The sequence below is a fragment of the Oncorhynchus mykiss genome, chromosome 7 (genome assembly GCF_013265735.2).
Source record: "Oncorhynchus mykiss isolate Arlee chromosome 7, USDA_OmykA_1.1, whole genome shotgun sequence".
Lineage (NCBI taxonomy): Eukaryota > Metazoa > Chordata > Actinopteri > Salmoniformes > Salmonidae > Oncorhynchus > Oncorhynchus mykiss.
In genome coordinates, this window is record NC_048571.1 from 4426921 (window position 1) to 4442475 (window position 15555).

At 43.9% G+C, this 15555-nt stretch overlaps 1 protein-coding gene across 9 annotated transcripts in view; it reads left to right on the top strand.

The window, feature by feature from the left end:
* The window catches only part of LOC110519331 (dystrophin-like), a 369908-nt gene that overhangs the window by 71551 nt on the left and 282802 nt on the right, over positions 1–15555 (top strand). For all 9 annotated transcript variants that reach the window (XM_036982105.1, XM_036982095.1, XM_036982096.1 and 6 more), the window contains exon 2: positions 5989–6050. In XM_036982105.1, coding sequence (XP_036838000.1) covers positions 5989–6050 — 62 coding nt within the window. The remainder of the gene's footprint in view (positions 1–5988; positions 6051–15555) is intronic.

Genomic DNA, 15555 nt, shown 5'->3' on the forward strand with positions numbered 1-15555 from the left:
TGGGCTAACGGTTTGAGCGTGTGTGTGTGTCGTGGGCTAACGGTTTGAGCGTGTGTGTGTGTCGTTGGCTAACGGTTTGAGTGGGTGTGTGTGTCGTGGGCTAACGGTTTGAGTGGGTGTGTGTGTCAGGGCTAACAGTAGTGTTCCACCGAAGGCCCCCCCCCCCCCCACACACACACACACAAACTCTGTCCTCAAACACACACACAGCATTCTAATAATATGTCTGCGCGTGCTGTACGTGTCTCATTGAATTATATCAGCCACAGTAATATGACTTTCCTCCACCAGAGCCCTATGGGATCACTCTACCAATCAGTATAGAGAACAGACCAGAGCCCTATGGGATCACTCTACCAATCAGTATAGAGGACAGACCAGAGCCCTATGGGATCACTCTACCAATCAGTATAGAGAACAGACCAGAGCCCTATGGGATCACTCTACCAATCAGTATAGAGGACAGACCAGAGCCCTATGGGATCACTCTACCAATCAGTATAGAGAACAGACCAGAGCCCTATGGGATCACTCTACCAATCAGTATAGAGAACAGACCAGAGCCCTATGGGATCACTCTACCAATCAGTATAGAGAACAGACCAGAGCCCTATGGGATCACTCTACCAATCAGTATAGAGGACAGACCAGAGCCCTATGGGATCACTCTACCAATCAGTATAAAGAACAGACCAGAGCCCTATGGGATCACTCTACCAATCAGTATAGAGAACAGACCAGAGCCCTATGGGATCACTCTACCAATCAGTATAAAGAACAGACCAGAGCCCTATGGGATCACTCTACCAATCAGTATAGAGAACAGACCAGAGCCCTATGGGATCACTCTACCAATCAGTATAGAGGACAGACCAGAGCCCTATGGGATCACTCTACCAATCAGTATAGAGAACAGACCAGAGCCCTATGGGATCACTCTACCAATCAGAATAGAGAACAGATAAGAGCCCTATGGGATCACTCTACCAATCAGTATAGAGAACAGACCAGAGTCCTATAGGATCACTCAACCAATCAGTATAAACAACAGACCAGAGCCCTATGGGATCACTCTACCAATCAGTGTAGAGAACAGACCAGAGCCCTATGGGATCACTCTACCAATCAGTATAGAGAACAGACCAGAGTCCTATGGGATCACTCTACCAATCAGTATCAATCAGTATAGAGATATATAGATGAAGGTCGAGTAGGACTGTAGTTTACACACTGTAGTTTACACACTGTAGTTTACACACTGTAGTTTACACACTGTAGTTTACATACTGTAGTTAGTTTACACACGGTAGTTTACACACGGTAGTTTACACACAGTAGTTTACACACAGTAGTTTACACACTAGTTTACACACTGTAGTTAGTTTACACACTGTAGTTAGTTTACACACTGTCATTAGTTTACACACTGTATTTTACATACCGTAGTTAGTTTACACTCTGTAGTTTACACACTGTAGTTAGTTTACACACTGTCGTTAGTTTACACACTGTATTTTACATACCGTAGTTAGTTTACACTCTGTAGTTTACACACTGTAGTTTACACACTGTAGTTAGTTTACACACTGTCGTTAGTTTACACACTGTATTTTACATACCGTAGTTAGTTTACTCACTGTAGTTTACACACTGTAGTTTACACACTGTATTTTACATACCGTAGTTAGTTTACACACTGTAGTTTACACACTGTAGTTTACACACTGTAGTTAGTTTACACACTGTAGTTTACACACTGTAGTTAGTTTACACACTTTAGTTAGTTTACACAATGTAGTTAGTTTACACACTGTAGTTTACATACTGTGGTTAGTTTACACTCTGTAGTTTACACACTGTAGTTTACACACTGTAGTTTACATACTGTAGTTTACATACGGTAGTTAACACATTGTAGTTTACATACTGTAATTAGTTACCTACTGTAGTTTACACACTGTAGTTTACATACTGTATTTTACACACTGTAGTTTACATACTGTAGTTTACATATGGTAGTTAGTTTACATACGGTAGTTAGTTTACATACGGTAGTTAACACATTGTAGTTTACATACTGTAGTTAGTTTACATACGGTAGTTAACACACTGTAGTTTACATACGGTAGTTAACACACTGTAGTTTACATACTGTAGTTAGTTTACATACGGTAGTTAACACACTGTAGTTTACATACGGTAGTTAGTTTACATACGGTAGTTAACACATTGTAGTTTACATACTGTAGTTAGTTTACATACGGTAGTTAACACACTGTAGTTTACATACGGTAGTTAACACACTGTAGTTGACATACTGTAGTTAGTTTACATACGGTAGTTAACACACTGTAGTTTACATACGGTAGTTAACACACTGTAGTTTACATACTGTAGTTTACATACTGTAGTTTACACACTGTAGTTTACATACTGTAGTTTACATATGGTAGTTAACACACTGTAGTTTACACACTGTAGTTAACACACTGTAGTTAACACACTGTGGTTTACATACTGTAGTTAACACACTGTAGTTTACATACTGTAGTTAGTTTACAAAGGATAGTTAAAACACTGTAGTTTACATACGGTAGTTAACACACTGTAGTTTACATACTGTAGTTTACATACTGTAGTTTACACACTGTAGTTTACATACTGTAGTTTACATATGGTAGTTAACACACTGTAGTTTACACACTGTAGTTAACACACTGTAGTTAACACACTGTGGTTTACATACTGTAGTTAGTTTACATACGGTAGTTAACACACTGTAGTTTACACACTGTAGTTAACACACTGTAGTTAACACACTGTAGTTTACATACTGTAGTTAGTTTACATACGGTAGTTAACACACTGTAGTTTACACACTGTAGTTTACATACGGTAGTTAACACACTGTAGTTTACATACTGTAGTTAGTTTACGTACGGTAGTTAACACACTGTAGTTTACATATGTCTATTTTACATTCAATTTCAGTGTCCTATTCCTTTCATATGTTTCCTGATAATAATATATTCTATATTGCGTCGCTTTCACGCTATCAAATATGACTGTAAGATGTGTTTATCTTTATGAGCATTCTGTGCTTCCATGGGTTTATAGAGCCAGAGAGGAGAATCATCTTGCAGTATTTATTTGAGTTTTGAGCAGCGCAGGGTTTTTCAGAGTGCTGTAAATCAATGGGAAGTGTCTCTTCAGTAGGGTAGTAATAGATATGGTAATACTATTAGCATGTGGTACAGCAGCCTTCTCTCCTGCTGCTACAGGACCATTAGGGAGAGGAGAGCCTCTTGCTATGAGGACCTCTAGACATTACACTCTTTGTGTGTGTGTCTGTGTGTGTTTGTGTTCGTGTGTGTGTGTGTGTGTGTGTGTGTGTGTGTGTGTGTGTGTGTGTGTGTGTGTGTGTGTGTGTGTGTGTGTGTGTGTGTGTGTGTGTGTGTGTGTGTGTGTGTGTGTGTGTGTGTGTGTTTATCTCTCTTTGTCTGGGGGAGGTAACAGAACAGTGACTCATCTCCTCTAGCAGCATCTGGAAGTCCTCACTGTCAATGTGAGGTCAAGTGCTTGTTAACCAGCAGGTCTCAGTCTTATTGTTAACCAGTAGGTCTCAGTCTTATTGTTAACCAGCAGGTCTGTCTTATTGTTAACCAGCAGGTCTCAGTCTTATTGTTAACCAGCAGGTCTCAGTCTTATTGTTAACCAGTAGGTCTGTCTTATTGTTAACCAGTAGGTCTCAGTCTTATTGTTAACCAGCAGGTCTCAGTCTTATTGTTAACTAGTAAGTCTGTCTTATTGTTAACCAGCAGGTCAGTCTTATTGTTAACCAGCAGGTCTGTCTTATTGTTAACCAGCAGGTCTCAGTCTTATTGTTAACCAGTAGGTCTCAGTCTTATTGTTAACCAGTAGGTCTCAGTCTTATTGTTAACCAGCAGGTCTGTCTTATTGTTAACCAGTAGGTCTCAGTCTTATTGTTAACCAGCAGGTCAGTCTTATTGTTAACCAGCAGGTCTCAGTCTTATTGTTAACCAGCAGGTCTCAGTCTTATTGTTAACCAGTAGGTCTCAGTCTTATTGTTAACCAGCAGGTCTGTCTTATTGTTAACCAGCAGGTCAGTCTTATTGTTAACCAGTAGGTCTCAGTCTTATTGTTAACCAGCAGGTCTGTCTTACTGTTAACCAGCAGGTCAGTCTTATTGTTAACCAGCAGGTCTCAGTCTTATTGTTAACCAGTAGGTCAGTCTTATTGTTAACCAGCAGGTCTGTCTTATTGTTAACCAGTAGGTCTCAGTCTTATTGTTAACCAGCAGATTTCAGTATCACCATCCAGTCCCCTTCTTGCCTCGCTACCCAAACTCCTTGCCCACAGACCGTAGTTTCCTCAACAATGAGTCTGGATCTGAAGACCTCCCCAACAATGAGTCTGGATCTCAGGACCTCCCCAACAATGAGTCTGGATCTCAGGACCTCCCCAACAATGAGTCTGGATCTCAGGACCTCCCCAACAACGAGTCTGGATCTGAGGACCTCCCCAACAACGAGTCTGGATCTGAGGACCTCCCAACAACGAGTCTGGATCTGAGGACCTCCCCAACAATGAGTCTGGATCTGAAGACCTCCCCAACAATGAGTCTGGATATCAGGACCTCCCCAACAATGAGTCTGGATCTGAAGACCTCCCCAACAATGAGTCTGGATCTCAGGACCTAGCCAACAACGAGTCTGGATCTCAGGACCTCCCCAACAATGAGTCTGGATCTGAAGACCTCCCCAACAATGAGTCTGGATCTGAAGACCTCCCCAACAATGAGTCTGGATCTGAAGACCTCCCCAACAATGAGTCTGGATCTGAAGACCTCCCCAACAATGAGTCTGGATCTGAAGACCTCCCCAACAATGAGTCTGGATCTGAAGACCTCCCCAACAATGAGTCTGGATCTGAAGACCAGAGTCAGGACACACGTGGGTAAAGCGGCGTTTTGAAAATGCGTCATTGTCTTTGATACTCTGATTTGTTAGAGGTGATTCAATTGCTGATGACTTTGTTTTGTACAACATCCTTCATTATGACATCACAACAAAGGACTTAAACGAAGGGCGTCTCAGACTGAAGTTTGCAGTGAACATGGAGCAAGGGAAGAACCCAGTTGAAATCATCAGGCAACTCCCCTTCAGCTGGTCCTCATAGGGCTGTCAACAAGGTCCCAATTGGCTGTTATAGTGTTAGTGCTATTGGGAAGGATTGTCTATGATTGGCTATTAAAGTATTACAGCTTCTGGCTATACCTCACATTCACACCACCTACACATGTCCTGGCATTTATTCGCACAAGTGAGTCTAGCAGCCAGGGTCAGTGAGAGAACGGAATACAGAGAGACAGCTGCTACTGCTCACTGCACATGGCTGTCAGCGGGGCAGTGGGTCTGTGTCTGAGTAGTAGTGGCTATCACAGTATTACAGCTGGGACAAGAGTAGATGTAACCCCATGTTTATGCCTACCTGCCTTGCATAAGTCTTATGAATCTAGTCACCACGCTAGAGAGAGAGAGAGAGAGAGAGAGAGAGAGAGAGAGAGAGAGAGAGAGAGAGAGAGAGAGAGAGAGAGACCACTGGTTCTGTCTTGGGGGACAGACAGAGAGAGAGAGACATTGTGTGTGTGAGAGAGGGAGAGAGAGAGAAAGGGAGAGAGAGAGAGACATTCTGTGTGTGAGAGAGGGAGAGAGGGAGAGAGAGAGACATTGTGTGTGTGTGTGTGAGAGAGAGAGACATTGTGTGTGTGAGAGAGAGAGACATTGTGTGTGTGTGTGTGAGAGAGAGAGACATTGTGTGTGTGTGTGAGAGAGAGAGAGACATTGTGTGTGTCTCTGTGTGTGTATAGTATCGTTAAACAATCCTAACGTCAGACTGTAACCAGTTCATCCCAGACTCCTTCCTTCCCTCCTGTTCATTTATCTTGTCGTTGTCTTTTCCTCACAGATGAAAGAGAAGACGTTCAAAAGAAGACTTTCTCAAAATGGATAAACTCACAGTTTACTAAGGTACCACACACACACACACACACACACACACCACACACACACACCACACACACACACAGACACACACACACACACACACACACACACACACACACACACACACACACACACACACACACACACACACACACACACACACACACACACACACACACACACACACACATACATACACATACACATACACATACACCACACACACACACACACACACACACACACACACACACACACACACAGACACACACACACACACACACACACACACACCACACACACACACACACACACACACACACACACACACACACACACACGTCAGACTGTCTGGCTCGGTTCTTGTTTTGCCAATTCAGAAGGCTGTCCTCCTACCTACCTGTGTTGTCAGGCTGCTGGAGAGAAAATGAACTGACAGCTATGTGTCCCAAATGGCACCCTGTTCCCTTTATAGTGCACTACCCCATAGGGCTCTGGTCTAAAGTAGTGCACTACCCCATAGGGCTCTGGTCTAAAGTAGTGCACTACCCCATAGGTCTCTGGTCTAAAGTAGTGCACTACCCCATAGGGCTCTGGTCTAAAGTAGTGCACTACCCCATAGGGCTCTGGTCTAAAGTAGTGCACTACCCCATAGGGCTCTGGTCTAAAGTAGTGCACTACCCCATAGGTCTCTGGTCTAAAGTAGTGCACTACCCCATAGGGCTCTGGTCTAAAGTAGTGCACTACCCCATAGGTCTCTGGTCTAAAGTAGTGCACTACCCCATAGGGCTCTGGTCTAAAGTAGTGCACTACCCCATAGAGCTCTGGTCTAAAGTAGTGCACTACCCCATAGGGCTCTGGTCTAAAGTAGTGCACTACCCCATAGAGCTCTGGTCTAAAGTAGTGCACTACCCCATAGGGCTCTGGCCTAAAGTAGTGCACTATATTGTTTGAACAAAACAATAGATTTTCATTTCAGTTTCATTTAGTTTCTCTCAAACCACCTAGTAACAATATAGGACTAAGTTATTGTTCTGTTGTAGTTTCTCCCAGACCACCTAGTAACAATATAGGACTAAGTTATTGTTCTGTTGTAGTTTCTCCCAGACCAGCTAGTAACAATATAGGACTAAGTTATTGTTCTGTTGTGGTTTCTCCCAGACCACCTAGTAACAATATAGGACTAAGTTATTGTTCTGTTGGGGTTTCTCCCAGACCACCTAGTAACAATATAGGACTAAGTTATTGTTCTGTTGTAGTTTCTCCCAGACCACCTAGTAACAATATAGGACTAAGTTATTGTTCTGTTGGGGTTTCTCCCAGACCACCTAGTAACAATATAGGACTAAGTTATTGTTCTGTTGGGGTTTCTCCCAGACCAGCACAGTTGAAGTCAATATGAACTTTTCCAGTAGAATAGAATAGAGTCGACCTCCACAGGGCAAATTGACCTGCAGACAATAACATCAGCTTAGCCTCAGACCATTCACATTGAGAGACAGCTTAGCCTCAGACCATTCACATTGAGAGACAGCTTAGCCTCAGACCATTCACATTGAGAGACAGCTTAGCCTCAGACCATTCACATTGAGAGACAGCTTAGCCTCAGACCATTCACATTGAGAGACAGCTTAGCCTCAGACCATTCACATTGAGAGACAGCTTAGCCTCAGACCATTCACATTGAGAGACAGCTCAGCCTCAGACCATTCACATTGAGAGACAGCTTAGCCTCAGACCATTCACATTGAGAGACAGCTTAGCCTCAGACCATTCACATTGAGAGACAGCTTAGCCTCAGACCATTCACATTGAGAGACAGCTTAGCCTCAGACCATTCACATTGAGAGACAGCTTAGCCTCAGACCATTCACATTGAGAGACAGCTTAGCCTCAGACCATTCACATTGAGAGACAGCTTAGCCTCAGACCATTCACATTGAGAGACAGCTCAGCCTCAGACCATTCACATTGAGAGACAGCTTAGCCTCAGACCATTCACATTGAGAGACAGCTTAGCCTCAGACCATTCACATTGAGAGACAGCTTAGCCTCAGACCATTCACATTGAGAGACAGCTTAGCCTCAGACCATTCACATTGAGAGACAGCTTAGCCTCAGACCATTCACATTGAGAGACAGCTTAGCCTCAGACCATTCACATTGAGAGACAGCTTAGCCTCAGACCATTCACATTGAGAGACAGCTTAGCCTCAGACCATTCACATTGAGAGACAGCTTAGCCTCAGACCATTCACATTGAGAGACAGCTTAGCCTCAGACCATTCACATTGAGAGACAGCTTAGCCTCAGACCATTCACATTGAGAGACAGCTTAGCCTCAGACCATTCACATTGAGAGACAGCTTAGCCTCAGACCATTCACATTGAGAGACAGCTCAGCCTCAGACCATTCACATTGAGAGACAGCTTAGCCTCAGACCATTCACATTGAGAGACAGCTTAGCCTCAGACCATTCACATTGAGAGACAGCTTAGCCTCAGACCATTCACATTGAGAGACAGCTTAGCCTCAGACCATTCACATTGAGAGACAGCTTAGCCTCAGACCATTCACATTGAGAGACAGCTTAGCCTCAGACCATTCACATTGAGAGACAGCTTAGCCTCAGACCATTCACATTGAGAGACAGCTCAGCCTCAGACCATTCACATTGAGAGACAGCTTAGCCTCAGACCATTCACATTGAGAGACAGCTTAGCCTCAGACCATTCACATTGAGAGACAGCTTAGCCTCAGACCATTCACATTGAGAGACAGCTTAGCCTCAGACCATTCACATTGAGAGACAGCTTAGCCTCAGACCATTCACATTGAGAGACAGCTTAGCCTCAGACCATTCACATTGAGAGACAGCTTAGCCTCAGACCATTCACATTGAGAGACAGCTTAGCCTCAGACCATTCACATTGAGAGACAGCTTAGCCTCAGACCATTCACATTGAGAGACAGCTCAGCCTCAGACCATTCACATTGAGAGACAGCTTAGCCTCAGACCATTCACATTGAGAGACAGCTTAGCCTCAGACCATTCACATTGAGAGACAGCTTAGCCTCAGACCATTCACATTGAGAGACAGCTCAGCCTCAGACCATTCACATTGAGAGACAGCTTAGCCTCAGACCATTCACATTGAGAGACAGCTTAGCCTCAGACCATTCACATTGAGAGACAGCTTAGCCTCAGACCATTCACATTGAGAGACAGCTTAGCCTCAGACCATTCACATTGAGAGACAGCTCAGCCTCAGACCATTCACATTGAGAGACAGCTTAGCCTCAGACCATTCACATTGAGAGACAGCTTAGCCTCAGACCATTCACATTGAGAGACAGCTTAGCCTCAGACCATTCACATTGGGAGACAGCTCAGCCTCAGACCATTCACATTGAGAGACAGCTTAGCCTCAGACCATTCACATTGAGAGACAGCTCAGCCTCAGACCATTCACATTGAGAGACAGCTTAGCCTCAGACCATTCACATTGAGAGACAGCTTAGCCTCAGACCATTCACATTGAGAGACAGCTCAGCCTCAGACCATTCACATTGAGAGACAGCTTAGCCTCAGACCATTCACATTGAGAGACAGCTTAGCCTCAGACCATTCACATTGAGAGACAGCTCAGCCTCAGACCATTCACATTGAGAGACAGCTTAGCCTCAGACCATTCACATTGAGAGACAGCTTAGCCTCAGACCATTCACATTGAGAGACAGCTTAGCCTCAGACCATTCACATTGAGAGACAGCTTAGCCTCAGACCATTCACATTGAGAGACAGCTCAGCCTCAGACCATTCACATTGAGAGACAGCTTAGCCTCAGACCATTCACATTGAGAGACAGCTCAGCCTCAGACCATTCACATTGAGAGACAGCTTAGCCTCAGACCATTCACATTGAGAGACAACTTAGCCTCAGACCATTCACATTGAGAGACAGCTTAGCCTCAGACCATTCACATTGAGAGACAGCTTAGCCTCAGACCATTCACATTGAGAGACAGCTTAGCCTCAGACCATTCACATTGAGAGACAGCTTAGCCTCAGACCATTCACATTGAGAGACAGCTTAGCCTCAGACCATTCACATTGAGAGACAGCTTAGCCTCAGACCATTCACATTGAGAGACAGCTCAGCCTCAGACCATTCACATTGAGAGACAGCTTAGCCTCAGACCATTCACATTGAGAGACAGCTTAGCCTCAGACCATTCACATTGAGAGACAGCTTAGCCTCAGACCATTCACATTGAGAGACAGCTCAGCCTCAGACCATTCACATTGAGAGACAGCTTAGCCTCAGACCATTCACATTGAGAGACAGCTTAGCCTCAGACCATTCACATTGAGAGACAGCTTAGCCTCAGACCATTCACATTGAAAGACAGCTCAGCCTCAGACCATTCACATTGAGAGACAGCTCAGCCTCAGACCATTCACATTGAGAGACAGCTTAGCCTCAGACCATTCACATTGAGAGACAGCTTAGCCTCAGACCATTCACATTGAGAGACAGCTCAGCCTCAGACCATTCACATTGAGAGACAGCTTAGCCTCAGACCATTCACATTGAGAGACAGCTTAGCCTCAGACCATTCACATTGAGAGACAGCTTAGCCTCAGACCATTCACATTGAGAGACAGCTTAGCCTCAGACCATTCACATTGAGAGACAGCTTAGCCTCAGACCATTCACATTGAGAGACAGCTTAGCCTCAGACCATTCACATTGAGAGACAGCTTAGCCTCAGACCATTCACATTGAGAGACAGCTCAGCCTCAGACCATTCACATTGAGAGACAGCTTAGCCTCAGACCATTCACATTGAGAGACAGCTCAGCCTCAGACCATTCACATTGAGAGACAGCTTAGCCTCAGACCATTCACATTGAGAGACAGCTTAGCCTCAGACCATTCACATTGAGAGACAGCTCAGCCTCAGACCATTCACATTGCATCCTGCATCTGAAATGGCACCCTGTTCCCTATTTAGTGCACTACTTTAGACCAGAGTCCTATAGAACCCTGTTCCCTATTTAGTGCACTACTTTAGACCAGAGTCCTATAGAACCCTGTTCCCTATTTAGTGCACTACTTTAGACCAGAGTCCTATAGAACCCTGTTCCCTATTTAGTGCACTACTTTAGACCGGAGTCCTATAGAACCCTGTTCCCTATTTAGTGCACTACTTTAGACCGGAGTCCTATAGAACCCTGTTCCCTATTTAGTGCACTACTTTAGACCAGAGTCCCATAGAACCCTGTTCCCTATTTAGTGCACTACTTTAGACCAGAGTCCTATAGAACCCTGTTCCCTATTTAGTGCACTACTTTAGACCAGAGTCCTATAGAACCCTGTTCCCTATTTAGTGCACTACTTTAGACCAGAGTCCTATAGAACCCTGTTCCCTATTTAGTGCACTACTTTAGACCAGAGTCCTATAGAACCCTGTTCCCTATTTAGTGCACTACTTTAGACCAGAGTCCTATAGAACCCTGTTCCCTATTTAGTGCACTACTTTAGACCAGAGTCCTATAGAACCCTGTTCCCTATTTAGTGCACTACTTTAGACCAGAGTCCTATAGAACCCTGTTCCCTATTAAGTGCACTACTTTAGACCAGAGTCCTATAGAACCCTGTTCCCTATTTAGTGCACTACTTTAGACCAGAGTCCTATAGAACCCTGTTCCCTATTTAGTGCACTACTTTAGACCAGAGTCCTATAGAACCCTGTTCCCTATTTAGTGCACTACTTTAGACCAGAGTCCTATAGAACCCTGTTCCCTATTTAGTGCACTACTTTAGACCAGAGTCCTATAGAACCCTGTTCCCTATTTAGTGCACTACTTTAGACCAGAGTCCTATAGAACCCTGTTCCCTATTAAGTGCACTACTTTAGACCAGAGTCCTATAGAACCCTGTTCCCTATTTAGTGCACTACTTTAGACCCGGGGGGGAGGGGGGGGTGCACAGGGTCAATAGTAGTGCACTGGAAATGAAAGGCATTTGGAACACAGTGTTAGATTGAAACAGTTTCTCCCATCCAGGAAGGAAGGTTGTTAGTTGTTCCCCCAAATGGAAGACTAGTCCCTTTACAGTGTATTTATTACCTCTGACCAGAGCCCATTAACCTAGTGTACTATATATACAGCAGGTAATAGGATTCTATTTTGATGGGGTTCCCCAAGCCATTCTCCTGACCAATCAATGACTAGATAATAGTCATGGTGGAACCATGATGGAGCTGGGATTAGAAGCAGCTGATGGAGCGATGATGATGGTGATGATGACGATGGTGTTGATGATGATGATGATGATGATGATGATGATGATGATGGTAATGGTGATGATGGTGATGGAGAACTCTTCCTGTAGATTGAGATGTTCTGTGACACAGTGGTTAGTTATTACTGGTGGTTGTCACTGTGAATAGAGTGAGGAGGGTGTTAGGTGTGTATTTGTGCTGGTGTGGGTGCTCACCTTGCTGCCCGTGTGTGTGTGTACGTCTGCCTGTGTGTGTGTGTGTGTGTGTGTGTGTGTGTGTGTGTGTGTGTGTGTGTGTGTGTGTACGTCTGCCTGTGTGTGTGTGTGTTCTGGTGTTCATGCGTGTGTGTGTACGTCTGCCTGTGTGTGTGTGTTCTGGTGTTCATGCGTGTTAACATGTCAGTGACCAGGATGAAATGTCTTCATGTGGATAGTGTGTCTGTTAGTGTGTGTAACTGTCTGTCTTCATGTGGATAATGTGTCTGTTAGTGTGTGTACCTGTCTGTCTTCATGTGGATAGTGTGTCTGTTAGTGTGTGTACCTGTCTGTCTTCATGTGGATAGTGTGTCTGTTAGTGTGTGTACCTGTCTGTCTCCATGTGGATAATGTGTCTGTTAGTGTGTGTACCTGTCTGTCTGGATGTGTGTCTGTCTGGATGTGTGTCTGTCTAGATGTGTGTCTAGATGTCTGTCTGTCTGGATGTGTGTCTGTCTAGATGTGTCTAGATGTCTGTCTGCATAGATGTCTGTCTGCATAGATGTCTGTCTGTATAGATGTGGGTCTGTCTAGATGTCTGTCTAGATGTCTGTCTAGATGTCTGTCTAGATGTCAGTCTAGATGTCTGTCTAGATGTGTGTCTAGATGTGTGTCTGTCTAGATGTCTGTCTAGATGTGTGTTTGTGTATATGTGTGTCTGTCTAGATGTGTGTCTGTCTAGATGTGTCTGTCTAGATGTCTGTCTAGATGTGTGTCTGTCTAGATGTGTGTTTGTCTAGATGTGTGTCTTTCTAGATGTCTGTGTGTGTGTGTGTGTGTGTGTGTGTGTGTGTGTGTGTGTGTCTTTATGAGTGTGCATGTCTATATCAGTGTGTCTGTCTGTATGAGTGTGTATCTCTGTGTGACATCCCTAGCATCCCCCAAAAACCTAGAGAGACACATTCCGTTATTTTCCTACTTGATTAGGGGAGGCTGGAGGTGTGCTGTTACCATGCCGACCAGGGCTCAGGTGTGGTGTGGAGGAATCTATTGAACGGCAGTCTCATCTCCCGCCTGGAGATTAAGGCAGACGGGGGCAGCAGACAGACACACACACACAGAGGAGAGGAGAGGAGAGGAGAGGAGAGGGGAGGGGAGGGGAGGGGAGGGGAGGGGAGGGGAGGGGAGAGGAGAGGAGAGGAGAGGAGAGGAGAGGAGAGGAGAGGAGAGGAGAGGAGAGGAGAGGAGAGGAGAGGAGAGGAGAGGAGAGGAGAGGAGAGGATTGTCAAAGGGAAGAGGAGAGGAGGAATGAGAGGGAAGGAGGAATAGAGGGAAGAGTTCAGACGAGGGGCAGGAAGAGAGACAGAAGGATGAAAGTGATAATCGGAGAGAATTTGAGACAGGAAACAAGGAGTGAGAGAGGAAAAGAGAAGGAGATAGAATCTGCCACACTCCCACTGTTATCCCCCTGGTAACAAAACCCCTTGAGTGAGTGGGTGTGTGTGTCTGTGTTTATGTATAATGAGAGAACATATGCTTGCATTTGAAATGGACAGAAAAGAGATTGTTGTGTGTGTTATATAGATTGCTGTGTGTGTGTGTGTGTGTGTGTGTGTGTGTGTGTGTGTGTGTGTGTGTGTGTGTGTGTGTGTGTGTGTGTGTGTGTGTGTAATATAGATTGCAGTGTGTGTAGTATAGATTGCAGTGTGTGTGTGTGTGTGTGTAATATAGATTGCAGTGTGTGTAATATAGATTGCTGTGTGTGTGTGATATAGATTGCAGTGTGTGTGTGATATAGATTGCTGTGTGTGTGTGTGTGTGTGTGTGTGTGTGTGTGTGTATGTGTGTGTAATATAGATTGCAGTGTGTGTAGTATAGATTGCAGTGTGTGTGTGATATAGATTGCAGTGTGTGTGTAATATAGATTGCAGTGTGTGTTATATAGATTGCTGTGTGTGTGTGATATAGATTGCAGTGTGTGTGTGATATAGATTGCTGTGTGTGTGTGTGTGTGTGTGTGTGTGTGTGTGTGTGTGTGTGTGTGTGTGTGTGTGTGTGTGTGTGTGTGTGTGTGTAATATAGATTGCAGTGTGTGTAGTATAGATTGCAGTGTGTGTGTGTGTGTGTGTAATATAGATTGCAGTGTGTGTAATATAGATTGCAGTGTGTGTGTAATATAGATTGCAGTGTGTGTGTGTATAATATAGATTGCAGTGTGTGTGTGTGTGTGTGTGTAATATAGATTGCAGTGTGTGTGTGTATAATATAGATTGCAGTGTGTGTGTGTGTGTGTAATATAGATTGCAGTGTGTATAATATAGATTGCAGTGTGTGTAATATAGATTGCAGTGTGTGTGTGTGTGTGTAATATAGATTGCTGTGTGTGTAATATAGATTGCAGTGTGTGTGTGTGTATAATTTAGATTGCAGTGTGTGTGTGTGTAATATAAATTTCAGTGTGTGTGTGTGTAATATAGATTGCAGTGTGTGTGTGTGTGTGTGTGTAATATAGATTGCAGTGTGTGTGTGTGTAATATAGATTGCAGTGTGTGTGTGTGTGTATAATATAGATTGCAGTGTGTGTGTGTATAAAATAGATTGCAGTGTGTGTGTGTAATATAGATTGCAGTGTGTGTAATATAGATTGCAGTGTGTGTAATATAGATTGCAGTGTGTGTGTGTAATATAGATTGCAGTGTGTGTAATATAGATTGCAGTGTGTGTAATATAGATAGATTTCAGTGTGTGTGTGTGTGTGTAATATAGATTGCAGTGTGTGTGATATAGATTGCAGTGTGTGTAATATTGATTGCAGTGTGTGTAATATCGATTGCAGTGTGTGTGTGTGTGTAATATAGATTGCAGTGTGTGTGATATAGATTGCAGTGTGTGTGTGTTTATATAGATTGCAGTGTGTGTAATATAGATTGCAGTGTGTGTGTGTGTGTAATATAGATTGCAGTGTGTGTTTAATATAGATTGCAGTGTGCGTAATATAGATTGCAGTGTATGTAAATAGATTGCATTGTGTAATATAGATTGC